At 43.1% G+C, this 22,049-nt stretch overlaps 1 protein-coding gene across 1 annotated transcript; it reads left to right on the plus strand.

Annotated features, from left to right (window-relative positions):
- Nucleotides 1-10,972: 10,972 nt before the first annotated feature.
- On the plus strand, nucleotides 10,973-14,053 carry LOC308299530 (ubiquitin-like modifier-activating enzyme 1; the record flags this gene model as incomplete). Its single annotated transcript, XM_080743326.1, has 1 exon — nucleotides 10,973-14,053. One exon carries the CDS (start codon nucleotides 10,973-10,975, stop codon nucleotides 14,051-14,053), a length of 3,081 nt encoding a protein of 1,026 aa, XP_080599452.1.
- Nucleotides 14,054-22,049: the final 7,996 nt, after the last annotated feature.

Consider the following 22,049-nt stretch of genomic DNA (forward strand, 5'->3'; position numbering starts at 1 on the left):
TTCGGTCCTGGTATATTGGCCCAGACCGGCCGCAACCGACGTGAACCAAACATAGAAGATCTACAAGCCCACAACATGTCAAGGCAGCGAAGCGTTGTGGGCTTGTATGAGCTGTTATATGTTTGGGTGGGACTCCTGGGCCACAGCAGCCTGTGATTGGCCAGTATTCAGTCAAAAACTACTGTTTTTTTTTTGTTTGTTTTTTTGCCCACTGGCCCACAGGTCCACTTGTATAGTTGTCCACCGGGCATATGCCCGGTATGCCAGACGCCCAGTCCACCCCTGTGACCACTACCGTCCACTTCAATTGAAAAATATCCGTTCTTTGCCTTGATTTATTTGAAATTATAAAGCTGATTAATTTCCAAAATGTTGGATTTATTATGGTTTGGGGAACAAATTCATCTAGTAAGTTGTCCTAACATGTTGACTCTTATTAATGACAGTGGAAGTTCAAAATGAAATGTTCCAACTTTGTCCACAATCTCCACAAGTATTCTGTGTCTATTAATTGTGGAAACTAACTTGTAGGCTATATTAACCGTCACTAAACAGTACAGCTCTAAAATTAAGAGACTGGCCTGTCTTTCGAGCAATATCCATTTCTGTCACAACAGTCACTTCATGCCATCCTGATGAGAGAGTGCAGTCTGTCTGCATGAGGAGTGATTTCGAGGTGGATTATTGTAAAAGGTTGATGCCCCTCGTGCTTGGGAGCATTTGGCTACGCACCCTTCGAACTGCACGTAGGTGCCGAAAATCGGGGGGGATGAAGATTTACGATCAGGACGTAACGGTCAGGACTCTCTCTATCAGGACGTAACTCGGACAGCGCTGAGTCGACTCAAGTGGACTTCGCAACGCTCGACACGGCGTCTCACTCGCTTAAGCTCGCTCGGCGGTGTCTCACGTGGCTCAAGTCCGCTTGAGATGGAGCGCCTCCGTCGTCTCCACCGGCCAAAAGCCAAAAAAAACACGATGGGTGTCAACCTTTTACAATAATCCGCCTCGAATTCCCTCCTTGTGTCTCAAATACTTCCTCTCTGGATATGTTACTTCCTCCACAATAAACTGAAACTTCCTTTATGTTCTCCACAGCTGTAGTAGACCTACTGCAGAATGTAAACATTCCTGTCCTCAACACTGGTTGCCCTCAACCAGTGTGGATCCAAAATGTGAGTTGATGACATTTATGACGCCTATGTCACAATAAAGCAGGGGAAGAGACATAAGAGAATTGGTTAGGTTGTCAATTGTCTTGTGTAGACAGACAACCATGATGTCGAGTCTGGAACCTCCTTAGGGATACATTTGCGTGACTTTAAAGACGAAATGGAAGTGCGTAGAAGGCTTCGCATCCGTGTTATCCCATACTCATGATCAGAGCTTCTGTGCTCCGAATTGTATGACTGGAAGCGTTTGGAATTTGTGGGAGGCAACAGTCTGGCCACGCAAGACTAGATTGTCAATAACTTTGGTTGTTAATGCCTTTTGACTTCCTCCTTTAAACTGTAGGATCTACCAGCTATTAAATACAATACAAGCGTTGTTAAATGTGATAAATCAGTACTGTTGTTATCAGTACTAATTACTAGTAGTAATTGTAGTAATACGCAGTAGTAGTAGTTGTTGTTTATGTTGTACAAGTCATAGGAGTAAAAGTAGTAATTGTACAGTAGGAGTTCAGGCTTCCCTCTGTATTGTCTCTACTCTCTACTGACATTCTCTGCTGTCATTCTACAAACTCTCGGCCTGCAGAGTCCAATGCAGTCCGTCACATTATTTTCAAAAAAGGAAAAATCATCCTTATTACTTATACAAAGAGTCTACTGTAAGTATACCATGAGAAATGTCGCAGCTTGTCTCTGTCTGTGTCAGTCAGTCAGTCAGTACACATTTTTACAGTCAATGGGTTTGTTCCATTGTCACATTGTCAAATCTGTAGGAGCAGTGTCCAAAAATGTGTTTTTCAAAAATAGGCCAGAGGGTGGCGCTAGAAGAGGGCCATGTGAGAAATGAGGGGTGGGGTTTAGCATGGATCGGGGTAACGGTGGCGGAGATATGAGTGGGGGAAAAGTGTGACGTGTGACAAGTCTGACAGAGGGATTGACAGCCGGTGGAGGTTTTGATAGTAACAATTAAAAGGATAAAATAAAACCAGTAAGACTCCCTAATCGGGAGATAAGCGACCGTTGGTCGCTTATCTCCACAAATATCACAACCTCCACCTCTCACGTCATACGGGTAGCCATAGTTACACCTGGAATGTTGAATCTCCATATATGGAGATAACCTACGCATCACACAAAGTCTGACCTCACCAGCCCATACTTGGGCATGGACGACTTATATCTCCATATACGGAGATGGCCATATATGGAGATACGATGACATCACAGAGTCCACAGCTGATGATGTGGCGTGATGTCATACAATAAACAAACAAGCCCTATATACTGATGCGATACGATGACATCACAGAGTCCACAGCTGATGATGTGGCGTGATGTCATACAATAAACAAACAAGCCCTATATACTGATGCGGAGATATGAGCAGGGCAAAGGTGTGACGTGTGACGTGTGACCGACCGACGGACGGACGGCCGGTGGAGGTTTTCATAGTAAACTGCTCCCTGACGGTCGCAATAAAAAGTCCATATACCGGTATGGGCATTACCAGAAACAAAATCCCTTTTATGCCTATATATGGACATTTCTGATGTCATCAATCCCAGGCCCTAACTGACCCAAGAGCCTGCTTTACTCTGATTTACACCCTACCTTCCCGAAAACGTTAATATTAAGTCCATATATGTATGTGGATATATATATTAATTAAGGATAAAATGTCCATATACAGTATGGACATTCCCAGATTAGGGTTAGGGTACCCCCTTATGCCCATATATGCAGATCCCCATGCAGGCATAAAACCCAGGCCCTAACTCGCCAAGTCCCTGCTTGGCGCGACCTCGCCCTTTAGGGTGAGGTCGCAAGTTGCCCTGAGGTGTCTTACTAGTGATATGCTGGAACTTGATCAGGCCTGTAGGGAAATTCATTATATGACTGCTCTTTGTTTGCATCATATTTGTTATTTTCAACATCCTTCCGTCCTTCCTTGAAGCTCCTGGTTGTGAACGTGAGAACAACAACGACGACAGCAACAATCAACAGCCAGGCAGTGAGATGCCAGTGTTACCAAGTGCCCACATGTCCCTAGTGCACAGGTGCCCACCTCTCCAAGTGCCCATATGTCCCTAGTGCCTAGTTGTCCAGATGTCCAGATGTCCCTGGTGCCCACATGTCCCTAGTGCCCACCTCTCCAAGTGCCCACATGTCCCTAGTACCCAGTTGCCCACATGTCCCTAGTGGCCAGATGGTTTGATGCCTTCATTACCTATGTTACAGCCATACCGATGGGAAAAGAAAAGAAAGAAAACAGTTTCAATTAAGGTAGTGAGAAAATAAAAACAAGGCTTTACAAAGAAAAACTTGTAACTGTTTTGCTAACTGATTGAAAATGTCCTTAGTTTTAGTCTTTATACCACATCTACAACAAGCCCACTATGTACAGTATCACATCACATGTTGCTATTTTGCATTTTTTTCTGATCTATAGAATTTACAATTGACAATTTAGGCACCAACCTGATGCAGGAGAAGAACCTTCTTCAGACCAACTACGTGAACCGGATCCAGGAGAAGAACCGTCTTCAGACCACCAACACCAACCTGATGCAAGAGAAGAACAGTCTTCAGACCACCAACACCAACCTGATGCAAGAGAAGAACATTCTTCAGACCACCAACACCAACCTGATGCGAGAGAAGAACAGTCTTCAGACCACCAACACCAACCTGATGCAAGAGAAGAACAGTCTTCAGACCACCAACACCAACCTGATGCAGGAGAAGAACAGTCTTCAGACCAACTATGACAACCTGATGCAAGAGAAGAATCGTCTTCAGACCACCAACACCAACCTGATGCAAGAGAAGAATCGTCTTCAGACCAACTATGACAACCTGATGCAAGAGGATAATCGTCTTCAGACCAACTATGACAACCTGATGCAGGAGAAGAACAGTCTTCAGACCACCTACCATGCCCTAGAGCAGGAGAATACCCAGCTGAAGACCAAAGCAATAAATGGTGAGGTTACAAACCTTTTTGAAGGAATATTAATTAGCCCAACATGTTATGTTTTCTTTACTAACTAGAGTAACCAAAAGTTTGTCCACCTACTCCTCCCACAGTTGGCTTACCTCCGGTTCGGCCGACATCTCATAAGAACACAAATTTGTTTCCGTAGCCGCTGCCTTGTCAGTCTAAGTGTCGCTTGTTAGCCTGCCCGTCTTTACATATTTTTACATATACAACTGTAGAGCACAACATCTAAACAACACTCAGACTACATGTACTAATATAATTGTGTAATTACGCCTACACTCCACTGCTTTGAAAGAACATTTCATTTCACATTAATTATCTCCCACAACACATATTGTAAAGGTCTTTGGATAAAAAAGCTTAAATGGATGTAGCCTGCGGAGTGGGTTCAGCCAGCATAACTTGAGTTGGGTCTATGCGGGTGCATTCTGTACAACAATGTTTCAACGCTATTAAGTCAGTCGCACGTCACAGGTGACGTGGCATTCGCACGTCACAGGTGACGTGGCAGTCAGCTGTCAGTCAGTGACGCGGCAGTCAGCTGTCAGTCAGCTGACCACTTGCCAAGCTACTTATCCTGCTCGGCTTGTCATTCTCCTGCTGCTGCTTCCCAGGTCTGTCGTGATTGTGATATGCGCTTGCTTGCCCCCACCGCCTCCCCAGCACCACCAGTAGGCTCTGCTTATTCTGTCCCCCATGGGGTGTTTATATATATATTGTATATTTATTGTATATCCCTGCTCCAATGGTTATTGATGTTCTTCTGTGCTGCGCGGAGCAGGGAGAAGCAGAGCCGACGCCATACTAAATGTGACACATACACTTGTATTACTCATTTATAATAAACATTGTTTCAATCTTATCGTGAGTTATCTGACTGAACCATGTACACTGTACACATAGACATTTTTCTTTCACATGATTTCATTGTACAATTGTGCTTGTTTGTCCTCAGCCTTAACGATCCTCAATGGATCTGAATGTGTTCTCCAGTTGAGAACCCTGATCTGTGTGTGTATCAGTGAGGGGTTTCCGTTACCTACTATCACATGGCCACTATTTGAGAACAGAGGAGTACATTCTATCACCACCACAGTGTTGAACAACACCGTCAACAGTACCTTCTCCTTGACTCTCCCTGAAGACCACTGCATCGCTTCTGTTGAGTGTTTCAGCAAAAATGTAAAGGCAGCAATAAATGAGACACTAAACATCACCAAAAAAGATGAACCAAACCTAGAAGGTAAACGCACATAGATTTAAAACACTATTTTGGGAACATTTGTAATTTTGTCTTTATTTAATAAATTGTGGTCCCTGCGTCCAGCAAATAATAGAACATGTTATGATAGAGAATAATCTCACTCTGTTCCTGGTTCCTTCAGGACATTTAAAGGATTTTTGCAGTAGTGAAAGCCGTCATTGTGGCTTTCACCTGACTAATCAATATTAAAATAAAATAAAAAACTAAAACTTACACAAACTATTCAAAACAAAACTGAAACTAAGCCTTTTGAAAAACTAAACTATCAAATCCACTTAAAAGCAATTGAAAACTACCTGGAGGGGCATGCGATGGGCATCGTTCCCAATGTGCATCATTCCCAACAGGCAGGCATCCCAATGGGCATCGACCGAGTTGGTTTAATTGTCAATTTGTGTCAAAGACCTGCAGGTGCCCAGAATCAGTGGGGACACCACAGTGGAAGAAGGTGATACTCTGAATCTGACCTGTGGTGTTAAAAGCTGTGCTCCATCCACTATCATATGGACTGAACTTGACTCTAACACTGAACTTATGAATGGTACTAAGAGGGCCACTCTAGTCATTCCTGTGGTGTCAGCAGAACATTCTGGGAGGTATAGCTGTACAGCACAACATCTGAACGCCACTCAGACGACATTCACTGATATAACTGTGATATGTAAGTACACTGCACTGCTTTGACAGAACATTTCACATTAATCATCAACGCATATTGTAAAGGTCTTTGGATAAAAGAGCTTCTGTGCCAATGACGTCTCTTGACGTCATTGGCCTACGTATGCCGTCTTTAGATCAAAGGGAACAAAAAAAAGATGTCAAAATGACCTGCGATCAGAGATGCTTTTCTCTGTGTTGGCTCACTTGTGTGGCTGCTTGAGAAAATACATGTTCATTCATGTTCATTCTAGCCCCCCCCATATTTTTTCATTCAACAGTAAAGAAAAACATACAAAATCTTGGCACATGGACCTTGGAGCCATTTTTGCTTCTGGCACGGATAATTAACCATTTACACTGTACACAGACATCACATTTGTCTTTCACATGATTTCATTGTACAATTTTGCTTGTTTGTCCTCAGCCTTTCCAACGATCCTCAATGAATCTGAATGTGTTCTCCAGTTGAGAACCCTGATCTGTGTGTGTATCAGTGAGGGGGTTCCGTTACCTACAATCACATGGCCACTAATTGAGAACAGAGGAGTGTATTCTATCATGACTACAGTGTTGAACAACACCGTCAACAGTACCTTCTCCCTGACTGTTGAAGACCACTACAACACTTCTGTTGAGTGTTTCAGCAAAAATTATGTGACAACAATAAATAAGACACTTATCATCATCGAAAAAGATGAGCCAAAGCAAGAAGGTAAACACAGAGAGACTGGAAACACATCTAGGTTTAAAACGTATTTTGGAACATTTGTAGACTTTAAATCTAATTTTGTCTTTAAGTATTATGTAGAAAAACCTGATCCCTGTGTCCAGCAAATAGAACATGTTGAAAAAATCTCACTCTGTCCCTTGTTCTTCAGGATTCTTTAGGATTGTTGCAGCAGTGAAAGCCGTCATTTTGGTTCTGACTGGTATTACCCTTTGCATTTATGGTTTGGCAAGGATATTTCCCAGGTGCAGTGCTAGATTCTCTTTTCAACAGCTGTAAGTGTGTTCTTTTGTCATATCTGCAAGAATTGTATGTTATTTATTTTTTATTTAACTGATAATAAATAAATTGCATTTACTAATAATTTACCATAACCTAAACAATGGTTGTGTCTTAAAATGTCTACTCAGATGCAGAAAGAAGAACTCCATAGACCAGGCTCAGACTGTACAGATGGAGGTCATGTGTGTAGATCAGCAGGTATTTTTGTGTGTTTGTTGTTAGTTGATAGTGTCCCTGCAGAGGAAATGTAATTGCACTTAATATTATGTACCTTCTGTACATTTCCTTTTATTTCTAGCAGTTCATTCTTATGCAAAAATAGAAAACACTTAAATGTTTATTTTTTTACAGCAACTTGGAGAAGATGAGAGTGATGAGACCCACCCATGCAGTAGGCCGCTGCCCTCCACACCCTGTCTAGCATCACGGCCTTGAGTTCTTCAGTGTTGTTAGCTCCACTGTCGCGCCACAGTGCATCTACCGTACGTACTGTAGGTGGTGCGTTTCTTGCCTATCCTGGCTGTGCCCTGGGTTGGCTACCACGGTGTCAGTTCACTTGCCATATACAGTAGTTGTGGGGGTGCCTGCCTAATCCTTCTCTCTCTGATTGAGACCTGTAGATCCCTGTGGTCAACCTCTACTACATGTGTGTCATTTCATGTGACATATTATTATTGCCATTCGTACCATTCTTGTGTAGACTCTACCCCGGGCCATTTCCTGTTGTGCTGTGAGGGTCCATGTCTCGGCCCCTTACAGCAGTACTGACTCCACTGTAGCTACGAACAGCCGCCTCTTGAGATCTTCTCCCATGTCAGATTTCCACACTCTGCTCATCCCATGCAGGGCATTCCAGGCAACTTGTCTGGAGATTGAATTCAAATGTCCTTATATAATGTGTATTCGAATACACATTCATGCTCTTCATTTGCTTATGCAAAGCTCTTTGAATTGCCTTGTTGAAATATGCGATACAAAAATAAACTTGGCTTGCCTTGTCTTAAGTCTTTGTGCAATTTGATCTGCTGTATCTTTCTCATATTAGCTATTACAATCATTAAATGTACATTATGCAAACAAGAGGAATTACCCTGTTGTCAGCTCTCTTTCTCTTCACATGCACCCAACAGACTATGGCAGCAAAAGTGATATACAGCAAAAAAGTAGGTAAAAAAAAACGTGCATGCACATATTGGTTGCAACATCATGTCTCAATACATAAATCACACCCAATCAGACCAAAGTGGTTTGAGCTGGCCACCAACAACCTCAGTTTGCTGAGGTTGTACATGATGAAGGTGTACAGGAAGGCCTAGTTTTCAAGATGGAAGTATTTGTTAATAGTGTGTGTGGGTCTAAGAATATCGCACAAGGCCATCAGCTTTGAGGTACAAAGTTGCAAAGGAATGGTTCAAAGTTAATTTCAGTGGAGAATTCAAACTCAGTCATTTGAAGTAATTGTTGAGATTTCTGGTGTGGATAGAATTATGCCCCCTTGGTTATCTATCTCTATATATCTCTATACTGTGGAAGGGAATTCCAGCCAGCACCTGTATCCCTCTTATGCACTCTGTGAAAGTGGCAAGGTTCCATGCATTCTGTGGTGAGGAGCAACCGCAACATATTTATTTCCAGCGACTAGGTCAACAACGCCCTTCGCCACCCAGATGATCTTCAATAGATGCGTTATTGGATGACACCACGCATGCCAGGCTGTCATCACCAGGGGTGTCGCACCAAATTCTGGGCCCTGGGTACAAGGATTCACTGCGGGCCCCCCACCATGAATGTTCTTCATAGGGGGAGGGGGTTTAACCCATTTAAACTGGGAACGCATTATTACGCATTATTTTGTGCTTTAACTATTGAAAAATAGCAGATATACGAGCTTGTAGATCTGCTATTTTTTTTTTAAATCGTGGAAATTTGTGCAAGTTCTTGAATATTTCAAGTCCTTCTAAGGTTTTTTGAAAGACCTATGATTTTATGTCAGTGGTGCTCAAACCTTTTCATGTGAAGGACCCCCAAAATTATATGTATTTGGCCACGGACCCCCATCTCAAAACATTTAGTTTCAGGGACCCCCCAGAAGCAAAACTTTAGTTACAGATGTTCCCTATAGTAACTCAGTGAATCAGGGGCGCTGGAACTCCCAAATCCCAAGGGGAGCTGAGCCTGGAGGAGTGCATGCCGAAAATTCACGTTTTTTATCCGGTTTTGGGTTATTTTTATTACGGTTTCGGGTGCTTATTCCCCGCACAACGGTGTAACAAGGAGCTATATAGTTATTAGTTATTTTAGCACACAGTGCAACACACAGCACGCATGCACACACACAGTCACTCACGCACACACTACAAAATCGGGTATTATTTTTGTAACAGTTTTCTACTGTTTTTTATTCCCCATATACAACGGTGCGGCATAAGGGCGGCATAGCTCAGGGGTAGAGAAACCGTTATTAGAGTTATTAGAGCACGAAGGGTTCCCGAAGGGTTCCCAGTTCGAATCCGGGCTCCCCCTGAGTTAATGTCGAAGGGTCCTTGGGCAAGACTCTGAACCCCACATTGCTCCCGGTGAGCTGGTTGGTGCCTTGCATGGTTTCCTCCGCCACCGGTGTATGAATGTGTGCGTGAATGGGTGAATGTAATGCACAATCTCTGTAAAGCGCTTTTAGCGCTATATAAAATGCACCATTTACCATTTAACGGTGTTAGTTTGCAACAATGAGCCTATAGACAGTTTCTAGTTCTCAAATAAATAGACTTTGGTGTGCCATCAAAGCGGGATTTAAATTTGACTTCCCTTCTGACCGGAAGTGGCAAGGTGACCATGTGATTAGGTCACCATGTGATAATCAAATACCTTTTTTCAACATATTTTATTCCCCAAAGTCAAATTATTGTTTTAATATAGCTCTCTGTGTGTGTATATATAGGCTTATTTAAAAAAAGTTTTTTTTTTCCTTTTTTTTTTTTCTCCCCACCACCAGGGGAGCTGCATCTCCCTCAGCACCCCACTTCCAGCGCCCCTGCAGTGAATTAATTTTCTCCATTGACTTTAATTAAAGAATAAACTTTTCCCAGATATGGATTTGATGTCTGACATAATCATGTCTGACATCATAGACCACATGAGACTGACAGAGTATGTCCATATATGGGCATTCCAAGATATGGGCTAGATGACATCAGGGATCTCCATATATGGGCATGAAAGGGACATGGACTGACACAGAGATCTCCATACATTACATTTTATTGTACACAAATATTGAATGATTAAAATATATACATTTTCCTCATTGACTTGAAAGGGGACCACGACAACCACACTTGCAATTTCGAATTGCACCTTTCTAGTTTGAAAATAGTTTGGTGCGGATCTTAACAAACGGTTTTCCTGTGAGCCCTAATAAGGCTATTCTGATGGCAGACCCATAACCAGTGTTGGGGCCAAATATAGGTGCGGATCAGAGCAACATGTTACTTTTGTGACGTCCACCCACCCATCGGTTGCTACTTACCGATTTCCTATACCTTCTTCATCACCACTGATTATGGGCAAGACTGGTGACGTCACACTACATCACATCAGAGGCCTCTCAATATATAACGAGACAGGATGGGAATGCTTTGCTTTGAACAGACTTAGCGAGTGTCATGAAACGTGCTGCAGATAACAGCTGGCCAGCTCTTCACGGAAAGTTACAGAAACCAATAGAATCCCCCCACAGACCCCTTCAGGCATCATCAACCTCATTGTCCAAGAAGCTTAGCTTGTCAGAAACAGGGACAGAAACGGATTCCCATCACTGCTCCTCTAACTCTGTCAGAACCGAACCGTCCCACACACCTGCCAACGACATGGCTATGAATGGCACTGATGCCGAGATCGATGAAGGCCTGTACTCCAGACAGCTCTACGTGCTGGGCCTGGATGCTATGAAGCGCATGCAGAAGTCCAATGTCCTCATCTCTGGCATGAGAGGGCTGGGAGTGGAGATCGCCAAGAATGTCATCCTGGGAGGAGTCAAATCGGTAACCGTGCACGACCAAGGCGTCGCAGAGTGGAGGGACCTCTCCTCACAGTTCTACCTGCGGGAAGAGGACCTGGGGAAGAACAGGGCAGAGGTGAGTCAGTCTCGTCTGGCTGAGCTCAACAGTTATGTCCCCGTGGCAGCCTATACCGGGGCTCTCACAGAGGACTACCTGACTCAATTCCAAGTGGTAGTCCTGACTAACTCCCCTCTGGAGGAGCAGCAGCACGTAGGTGAACTCTGCCACAGCAAAGGCATCAAGCTGATCATCGCAGACACACGGGGACTGTTTGGTCAGTTGTTCTGCGACTTTGGTGAGGATATGGTGGTGTATGACACCAACGGGGAGCAGCCTCTGAGTGCCATGATCGCCATGATCACAAAGGATACTGCTGGCGTTGTGACGTGTCTGGATGAAACTCGTCATGGGTTTGAGAGCGGAGACTATGTCACCTTCACCGAGGTTCAGGGTATGACGGAGCTCAACAGCTGCCAGCCCGTTGAAATCAAATGTTTAGGTCCCCACTCCTTCAGTATCTGTAACACAACTGACCTTTCTGATTACGTGAGAGGGGGGATCGTTTCCCAGGTCAAGATACCCAAAAGTATTTCTTTCAAATCCCTCTCATCCTCCATGACTGAGCCAGTGTTCACAATTACAGACTTTGCGAAGTTTGATCGTCCAGGGCAGCTGCACGTGGCCTTCCAGGCTCTCCATACCTTCCAGAAGAAAAATAACCGCCTCCCCAAGCCCTGGAACAAGGCTGACGGTGATGAGTTGGTGATATTGGCTAAAGATGTGAACTCTGCCCAGGCGGGGTCAGCTAAAGTTGAGCAGCTGGATGAAGCTCTCATCAGGAAAATGGCCTTTGTCTCTGCCGGTGACCTGGCACCCGTCAACGCTTTCATTGGGGGACTGGCAGCACAGGAAGTGATGAAGGCATGCACAGGAAAGTTTATGCCCATTATGCAGTGGCTGTACTTTGATGCCTTGGAGTGCCTGTCTGAAGTGGAAGACCTAGTGCTCCCGGAGGAGGAATGCACTCCTAGGAATTGTCGCTATGATGGCCAGATTGCCGTTTTTGGCACCAAGCTCCAGGATGCCCTTGCCAAACAGCGCTTCTTCTTGGTTGGGGCAGGTGCTATTGGCTGTGAGCTGATGAAGAATTTCGCCATGATGGGACTGGCTGGCGGGGACGGTGAGGTCATTGTAACAGACATGGACACCATAGAGAAGTCCAACCTCAACAGACAGTTCCTCTTCAGACCCTGTGATGTCACCAAGATGAAGAGTGAGACAGCGGCGGCAGCAGTGAAGCAGATGAACCCCTCCGTGAAAATCACAAGTCACCAGAACAGGGTGGGACCAGACACTGAGAAAATATATGATGATTGCTTCTTTGAGGGCCTCGACGGCGTGGCCAATGCACTAGACAATGTTGAGGGCCGCCGGTATATGGACAGTAAATGTGTGTACTACCAGAAGCCCCTGTTGGAGTCTGGTACTTTGGGCACCAAGGGCAACGTGCAGGTGGTCGTCCCCTTCCTCACAGAGTGCTACAGCTCCAGCCATGACCCCCCAGAGAAGTCCATCCCCATGTGCACCCTGAAGAATTTCCCTAATGCCATTGAACACACCCTACAGTGGGCACGTGAGCAGTTTGATGAACAATTCAAGCAGCCACCAGAAAATGCCATCCAATACCTAGCAGATCCCAATTTCAGAGACACCAAACTATCTGCTGGTCAGGCTTTGGAGTTGCTGGAATGTGTGTACAAGACCCTGGTCTCTGACTGTCCCCGCAACTGGGCTGACTGTGTAGCCTGGGCACGCAACAAATGGCAGTATCAATACAGAAACAACATCCGTCAGCTACTGCACAGCTTCCCCTCAGATCAGCTAAACACCTCTGGCGCCCCCTTCTGGTCTGGCCACAAGAGATGTCCTCATCCCCTAGACTTCAGCACCAGCAATGACCTGCACATGGACTATATAATGGCAGCAGCCAACCTTTTCGCCCAAACATATGGTTTGCCTGGCACCACTGACCGTGCAGCAGTGGCCAAGATCCTGCAGCAGGTCAGCATTCCAACCTTCACTCCTTGCTCTGGACTTAGAATAGAAGAAGTTTCTCCAAGTGAACAAGAGTCGCAGAGTGCTCCTGCCTCTGTTGACGACTCCCGACTGGAGGAGCTGAAGACTCTTCTTCTCCCATTCTCCAAGTCTTCCTCCAAGTTCAAGCTCAAACCCATCTACTTTGAGAAGGATGACGACACTAACTTCCACATGGACTTCATTGTGGCAACGTCCAACCTGAGGGCAGAGAACTATGACATTCCAGCTGCAGACAAGCATAAGAGCAAACAGATCGCTGGAAAGATCATCCCTGCCATCGCCACCACCACGGCCTCTGTGGTAGGCCTGGTGTGTCTGGAGCTCATTAAGATCGTGCAGGGACACAAGAAGTTGGAGTCCTTCAAGAACAGCTTCATGAACCTGGCACTCCCTTTCTTCACCTTCTCTGAACCCATCGCTGCTACCAACCAGAAGTACTATGAGATTGACTGGACGTTATGGGATCGATTTGAGGTCAACGGAATTCTGCCTAACGGTGAAGAGATGACACTCAACCAGTTCCTGGACTACTTCAGGAATGAGCATAAGTTGGAGATCACCATGCTTTGTCAGGGAGTGTCCAGGCTCTACACTGACTTTCCTCCTATGCCAGCTGCCCAACTTACAGAGAGACTAGGGCAGTCGATGACCGAGATTGTGTCTCAGGTGTCCAAAAGGAAGCTGGGTGGCCATGTGAGAAGCCTGGTGTTTGACCTGTTCTGCAACAACCTTGAGGATGAAGATGTTGAGGTGCCCTACGTCAGATACACGCTTTGCAAAGCCCCACACTGAACTTGCACTGGTTGCACGCCTGTGAGAGGATCAAGAGCTGAAGAAAGACCATTGGCAAATGGGGTACATCAATCATTTTGTCCGGTATTCTTCATCACCCCTCATCTTTACTTGAACTCCTCACCTCCCCCCAACCATTAATTGTCTCTACATGGCCCTTTTTCCCTTTTATTTTATGGCTGGGTGGTTGAATCTGTCTGTGTGTGAGCTAATCTTGCAAACATCAGTGCCATATTTCTTATGCACACTGCAATGTATTTTTTTTTATATATCTAACTTACACTTTATTATATGGGTCTCAATGGTGGTCACTGAAACATTTCCCAAATAGGGTGATAATAATGTTGTTATCTCAGTAAGATATTATCTAACACAGACAGGTGGTCGGATTGGGCTTAAATTTGAACAAATATTCAGTCAGGATTTGGGAATTGGCATAATATAATAAATTGGGGATTATGAGGGAGAAAATGTTTTTCTTTTCTTGTTTTCCCTTTGGGTGTGCTGGGGCTTTAGAACTCATTGTGTTTATTTTTTTTATTTTTGAATGTGATGTGATATGGGACTGTACTGTATATGCCCACCTTAAGGACGTTCAGTTAATTGAAAAAAAAAAAAAAGATCTTGAAAAGAAAAGAAAATAGGTTGAGAAATATAACCCCCCCCCCCCCCCCCCCCCCCCACAAATTTGATAATGTAAGTCAATGGGGGGGGGGGGGCCTGATCGGGCATTTATATTTAATCCTTTTTATTGTATTTAATTAATTTACTATCAAAACCTCCACCGGCTGTCAGTCAGTCTGTCAATCACACGTCAAACTTTTGCCCTTCTCATATCTCCGCAACCGTTGCCCCGATCCATGCCACATTTTGCACACACACTCCTTGCCTGCCAAACCCCAACCCATCTATTCTCACATGGCCCTCTTCTTGCGCCACCATGAGGCCGATTCTTACAAAACACATTTTTGGACACAAATTTTGCCCTAAAATCACACAAATCGATACACACTTGGTCTACACTCATGTCATCACCATGGCTCTGTCCCATATAGCGCCACCATCAGGACGATTTTTTCAAACACTTTTTTGGGCACTGCTCCAACACATCTTGCTCTAAAATCACGCTATCTCCCGATTAGGGAGACTGGTGGTTAAAATGGAGTTTGAAGTTACTTTGGGTTTGTAGGAAGGGGGCATGTCTGATAAAATTAATATTAAATAAATATCTAATTACTGAATCAAGCAACTTAAAATCTGTCGAGGGTGGTCACAAAAGCCTGATTAGACAATAAAATGACAAAATGTGAATATACTCCAGCAAGCAGACACATGCGATTGATTAATAATGGTGGTTCAATCAGGCAATCCCACACACTTTCCTTTGAAATTTGAACTCCTTTTTCTGTGGAAGTTCTTGACGTCCAACTTCCCAGTATACTGACAACCAGGTCATTAGTGCACTGTTTCTCTACTAATGGTCAATAAATACTTTCCCTACATTACTAAATATGCATGGTCAGGGACCACCAGTGGTCCACGGACCACCAGTTAAAAAACGTGACTAGACTGATCAGTGCCAAATTTGAATGCTGTTTTGGTACAGAACTATGTTCACTATTTTTGTATAGTTTTTATACCTCTATGTTTCATACTTTTTGAAGCGGTGAAAGCCGCTTCCAATGAGTGGCTTTGTGTGTCCCACGCCCATATATGGTCATTTCAGTCCAGAATGAACAGGTTTCTTCAAAAACAAAATATGTGTTTCATGTCCATATATGGTCATCTCAGTCCAGAATGAACAGGTTTTATCTGTCCCGTACATCCAGAATATCAGTCCAGAATGAATAGGCTTTTTCAAAAAGCAAAATGTGTGTCCCATGTACATATATGGCCATTTCAGTTCAGAATGAACAGGTTTTATCTGTCCCGTACGTCCAGAATATGTGTGTAGTGTCCGTCCCGGTCTGATGATTGGATACTTTGAGGATTGGCCAAGCTTCACATGACAATTCGGCCCTCCAGATAAAATCATTCATTCATTCATTCAGAATATAAAGAATGTACAGATCACAGAGTTCATAACTCTAGAACACATACAATAACAGTTCACCGCTTCACTTCGAACCGAGGTTTGATTTTTAACTTCACAATTGAAGTCAATGAGGGCTGAAACATCATCATAGATACTATCTGCCATAGATGATTGACGTCATGTCATAGATTGATGTCACACTGCATGGCTACATGATCGACTATGGGGCCAGAGATCCACAGAAGAAACAAGAAACTGAAATCTAAGGAGTGAAAGATTACATCTCAGCCTAGAACCCAGAACATATTACAAAGTAGTTGGCCGATTTGAGATGAAAAATCTAAACATTTTGACAAATGGCTCACAGATAATACAATCTTTGACAGCATGGTGTTTGATGCTGCATGGCTGCAAGATACTCAAATAAAGAACTTTCTGCAAAAATCCTGCAAAAATGTTTACCAAAAGGTTGTAGATAAGATAAAATAACATAAAAAAGCCCTGATCCAACCATCCCTGAAAAACTAAAAACTAAAAGAACATAGCCTAATTATTGTCTATCCTTACAAGAAATACATTGTAATATACATGAATATACGGTATGTACTTTTTTCTGTCGAGTTGCTCAAGTAAATCTAATTGAGCAACTTTCTCTTGTAGTTCAGTAATATTTCAGTACTGTCTGACTCAACTACTGGGTTGAGTTGGGTACTTTGTCCACCACTGGTTCTAGAACACATAGGCTGTATTTGACTTGGACTACAATATCTGGTATTCAATTCAAAACATGCAAAAGAAATGTATCACCTGTTTAAAAAGGTCATTGAGAAGTTTTTTGTTTATTATACAATATAATTGTATGGTGCCATCAGATTTTAGTTTCAAGTATTTCAAGTACTGTATGGTACTGTATGTAACACACAGGTTTATACACCCAAATAAGGCTATTGAGCAATGTTATGAAATAATCTTGATCTCTAACAAGATGAGTTCAATGTTATTTTGCATTTGACTCACTCACTTCAGATGAAATCTGTGTCATACAACGCTACCACAGAAAGACATAGGTAGAGACCAACAGACACAGTAAGGGAAATAGCCTGTAAAGACTGAGACAAAAATAGCTTTTTTTAAGTTTATTTTGGAACAAATAAAAAAGTTGGGGTTTTGGGTTAACGGCAGCAAGCAGTGGAAATACAGCGGGTGTCGTGGTGGAGGTTTAGGATACCACACAGGGGGTCGTTGAGACTGAGAGAGAGACAGTGAAACAGAGAGTGTGAGAGATGAGTCACTGATCGATAAAAAGCCGGCACTTCTGTTTCGACGCACTCAGAGGGTCTCATGCTGCCTCTAGAACTCACATCTGAACTGACATCCTCTCTAAACCATGGTAAGTCATGATGCCTTTTACTACAATGGTCAGCCAATTTAACATTTCTTATAAACATACAAACATGTTCATCTGCGGTTAGAAGTTAAAAAAGTGTGGATATTTGGTTTGGTGTCATTTTGGGTAGATTTACATTTTCAGTATTACAGTACATATGGCCTGTACTGTCACTGTGTGGCTGTGTATTCTAGTCCAGGGGTCTTCAACGTTTTCAGGCCGAGGACCCCTTAGCTGAGCGAGAGATGAAGCAGGGACCCCCCTCCCCTCTACATATTGTATATAATGTGTGATGCAGATTTTCATTGATTTCATAGATAGATTCATAGACTTGTTTGACAGCACTGTCATCAGTCTACGTTGGATTCATGTTAATATGAATTTTCAGACATTTAACCACTTAAATCGTCAACTTGACCCTTCACTATGTACTTGGTCTGCTCTTTTTTGACCTCTACCCCAAACCAGATCTACAAGCTCTATCCTAACGCCTCGCCTTGCGAGGCGTTAGGGTTAGCTTTTAGATCTGCTATTTCTAATTTCTCCTCGGAATAGGGATGCGAGGGTTCAAGTTGTTAATTTAAAATATTTATCCTATCACACAAGGATTTGGTGGCCCCCCTGTAGTAACTCTAAGGACCCCTTAGGGCTCCCGGACCCCCTCTGTTGTAGACCCCTGTTCTAGTCCATTGAATTATAATCTTATCTTTGTCTTCCTCTTCTCCTTCCACCTCCTTCTCTCTGCTTCCCAGGAAATGCAGACGCTATATTATATCACTTTCCTTTTTCTACATCTCTCCATCGTTCTTTCTGTCAGTTCTCCTCCATGCAATAGTGACAACCAGTATGGCTGGCCATATGAAAACCCCACACACTGCTGTAAGAAGTGCAAACCAGGTAACAGCTTGAAAAGTATAAATTAGGGTTTAGTGTCATATAGGAGAGTTTTTTTTGCCAAGGTCTTGGTGTAACTGTCTATTGTTCTATTTATACAGAGCAGCCATTGTAACATAGATGTTAGACAACAACAACAATGCTTACTGTAATAGACTTGGCTGCCACTTTGTGATGACAGTACAACAACATACTGTACTATGGGATTATTACACAACTTCACCAGTCTATGTTACAATAGTAGAGTCTAGACTGCTATTCATTTATGAAACATCATCATTCATCCTTAATGTACAGTAACCGTTGTGTGTATTTCAGGTGAGCACATGGTTAAGCGCTGCATAACCACCAACTTCAAGGATACCCAATGTAAACCATGTGACCGTGGAAGGTACACAGAGACCCTCAATATAGACTCCAGCTGTGAATTCTGTTATGACTGCAACATATCCAGTAAGTGTTAATGAATCTGTGTGCGTGCGTGTATGCGTGTGTGCGTGTGTGCGTGCGTGCGTGCGTGTGCGTGTGCGTGTGTGTGTGTGTGTGTGTGTGTGTGTGTGTGTTTTTTTCATGGTTTCTCCACAATCTATAATCAATTGTGGAATCAACACAAATGCCTGTGTACAAAACACATCTTAAAACCCAAATGTTTATGTATCTTAAGTGTGGAAACCCACAGCGGAAAGGGAACTCCCCCTGTGACATGGTGGGATACTGTCAGACAGAGAGGCAGATAACGGACTCTGTGTGTGTGTGTGTGTGTGTGTGTGTGTGTGTGTGTGTGTGTGTGTGTGTGTGTGTGTGTGTGTGTGTGTGTGTGTGTGTGAGTGTGCGTGTGCGTGTGCGTGTGCGTGTGTGTGTGTGTGTGTGTGTGTGCGTGTGCGTGTGCGTGTGTGTGTGCACGCATGTGCTTGCGCATGCCTGATGTTTGAACTACCAATGTGATATCGTCAGTGTCATGTCCCGTCACTGGTAGACATGACACTGGTTGAATCAGCAAATGAGAAATGAAAACATCGGAAATTGTGAAAGATAGAAATGTCACAATGTTATTGCTTGATGTTTTTGCTCAGTGTGCTCAGGGCCCTGCTGTTGCTACAGGGGAGCAATAGAAAGGTCAGGAATAAACCGGGGAAATCACACACTGCATGACAGATGAAAAGGTTTTGGTCTGCTTTGATTAGCCAAAGTCATATATAACTCTTAATCATCTGTAAAACACATCAGCTAAATGACAGGGGTCATGTATATGTAGCTGAATGAGGTGTTTAATTATCAATTTAAGGTAATCACAACGCAAAATGCAAGACTATTTTATTCCACTGTTTTACTCCTGTTATTTATTATATTGGTGAATAAGACTTTTACATCTTCATGATGTCTTTGATCAATAAATCAATTGATCTGATCAGTCAAAGATGAGCTCCAACTGGGCTGTTAGTTTGGCTAGTACAGTAGGATTGTTAACATTGTTAACAACAAGTTCAGTCGGTGGCAGTCCTTCAGTGTTACAGTATTGGAGGAAATCTAGGTCCTTGGTGGACAAAATAACTCCACATACCTATATTTACAGAGCAGATCCGCTTCAAACATTGTTTAAAGATATTATTGAACAGAGTAACTTAGTTTTCTTCTCTAAAGATTGCATGCCAGCATTTTAAATGAGCTACCGGTATGCAAATTAGATGGAGACAGAATGAAACACATGAGTATTTCTGATTTGCTAAGTTTCTGTTTTAGAGTCAAATGCTGAAATGTTCTATCAAACTGAAATACAGATGGTAATATACTGTAAAAGGTTTGAAAGTCTTTGTGAGATAAAAACCAGGCTCTCCATGTGTGTCATGTCCTATTGTGTGACTCAGCTGCCAGATCACTTTTATCTCATTTCGAAAATCTGTTTTTAAGAATTTGTGGGCATAAGGGTACTTTTGTGTGTCTTGGTCACGCACAGTCTTCATGACTAATAAGGTCATACATACATTTTAAAAGTACTGTTGTGTGTTTTTGTTCTTGCAGATATGGAATATAAGAGGCCGTGTAAAATCAATCGTAACTCACAGTGTCAGTGTAAGACTGGCTATCGATGCACACAGGAACCTTGTCTGCGTTGTGAGACAATGCCCGCCACACCCAGACCAACTAACACCACCACAGGTACAGTTAATGGCTTATGGCTCCTTCATATGCCTTAAATGATCTTTGCCCACAGTAAATTCATTCGTTCAACCTTTATTTATTTCTCGGGGATACATTGAGGGCAGGCCCTCATTTTCAAGAATGCCGAGATTACAATAAGAACAAGCAGTAAATCAGTGACACCAGTGAGCAGGTGGAGCTGTAACAGAGCAGGGTTCCCCAATAGGCGGCCCGCGGGCCATTTGCGGCCCGCGGGGGGCTACTGTCTGGCCCACACCAACCCCAGTAATAATGGTGGTATTAGAGCAGCTACAACACTAGTATATAGTCGTAGTCGGCTGGAAATCTCGTATCTCCAAATTTGTACGTTCTTTCGCAAATCATACAAGGCCGTCGCACGAAAGTAGTGAAAACAGCAGATCTACAACGCACGTTGTGTGCCTGTAGATTGGCTGTTTTCACTAGTTTAAATAATTTTAAAAATTATAAATTCAAAACGAACGGTTTTGGACATACAAGACTTTCACCCGACAACGACGATGTCTGAACTGTTGCTGGAGTAGTGGGAGTCGCCCCCTGCAATGTTGTGGCCCTCGGCTTGGTACCCTAGACATAATTCGGCCCTTGGGGAAAACTAATTGGGGAACCCTGTAATAGAGGGTTCAAAATATGCTCACTCACTTCTGCCCCCTAAAAGCAACAGTAAATATTAGTTATTTACAAATGGGTTTGTAGGCTATTATGATTTTTTTTTTTTACATCACAATAATCTGTTTACCTGAAAGTAGGCTACTGTACAGGTGGATGATTTATGGTAAAAACATATACAATAATTAAAAAAAAAGCTTTAGCTAAAACTATAGCAATTTGAATATACATTTCTAAAATGATTACCTAGGAACTGTTGTTGTTGAGTAAAAACTCAAGTGGAGCTTCAGTGCAAATCCACTTCCCTTTAACACTCATTAACAGTCCATTTCTTTTATTCTTATTCTCATGTCTCTGCTCTTACCTCTATCTCCTGTTTCACATGTATTACTGTTGCTGATACAACATCTGAATTTCCCCATGGGGATCAATCAAGTTTTATTTTCTCTTATCTTGTCTTATCTTGACCATTTATTTGCTCCACCACCAACACACCTCCATCTCCCACCCAAGCCTCCGTCTCCCACCCAGTCACCAAGTCTAAACCCACACACAGAGAAGCCGACACACCCGGATTCACAACACTTGGAAAAGTCACCAAACCTGACCAAGTCATCAAACCCACAGGTACTGCATGATAAAAACAGGTCAATTTTTAACCTCTATCTTTCCAAAGTGGAAACAAATGTACCCAGCCTTGCTTCCTTACTCCATGATGCACTCTCCTATAACTTATCATTTCATGTTAAAAGTAAACAAATAAATAAAGATGTGCAAATTAAACATATCAGCCCAAACACAAATGTTCACACCTGTTCACATATCACTTGTTTTTGGTCTCATGTAGACATTACATGGATAGTGGTGGTGTCTGGTGGAGTCTTTCTGACCAT

Source organism: Nannobrachium achirus (genome assembly GCF_963921795.1).
Source record: "Nannobrachium achirus genome assembly, chromosome: 2".
NCBI classification, from domain to species: Eukaryota; Metazoa; Chordata; class Actinopteri; order Myctophiformes; family Myctophidae; genus Nannobrachium; species Nannobrachium achirus.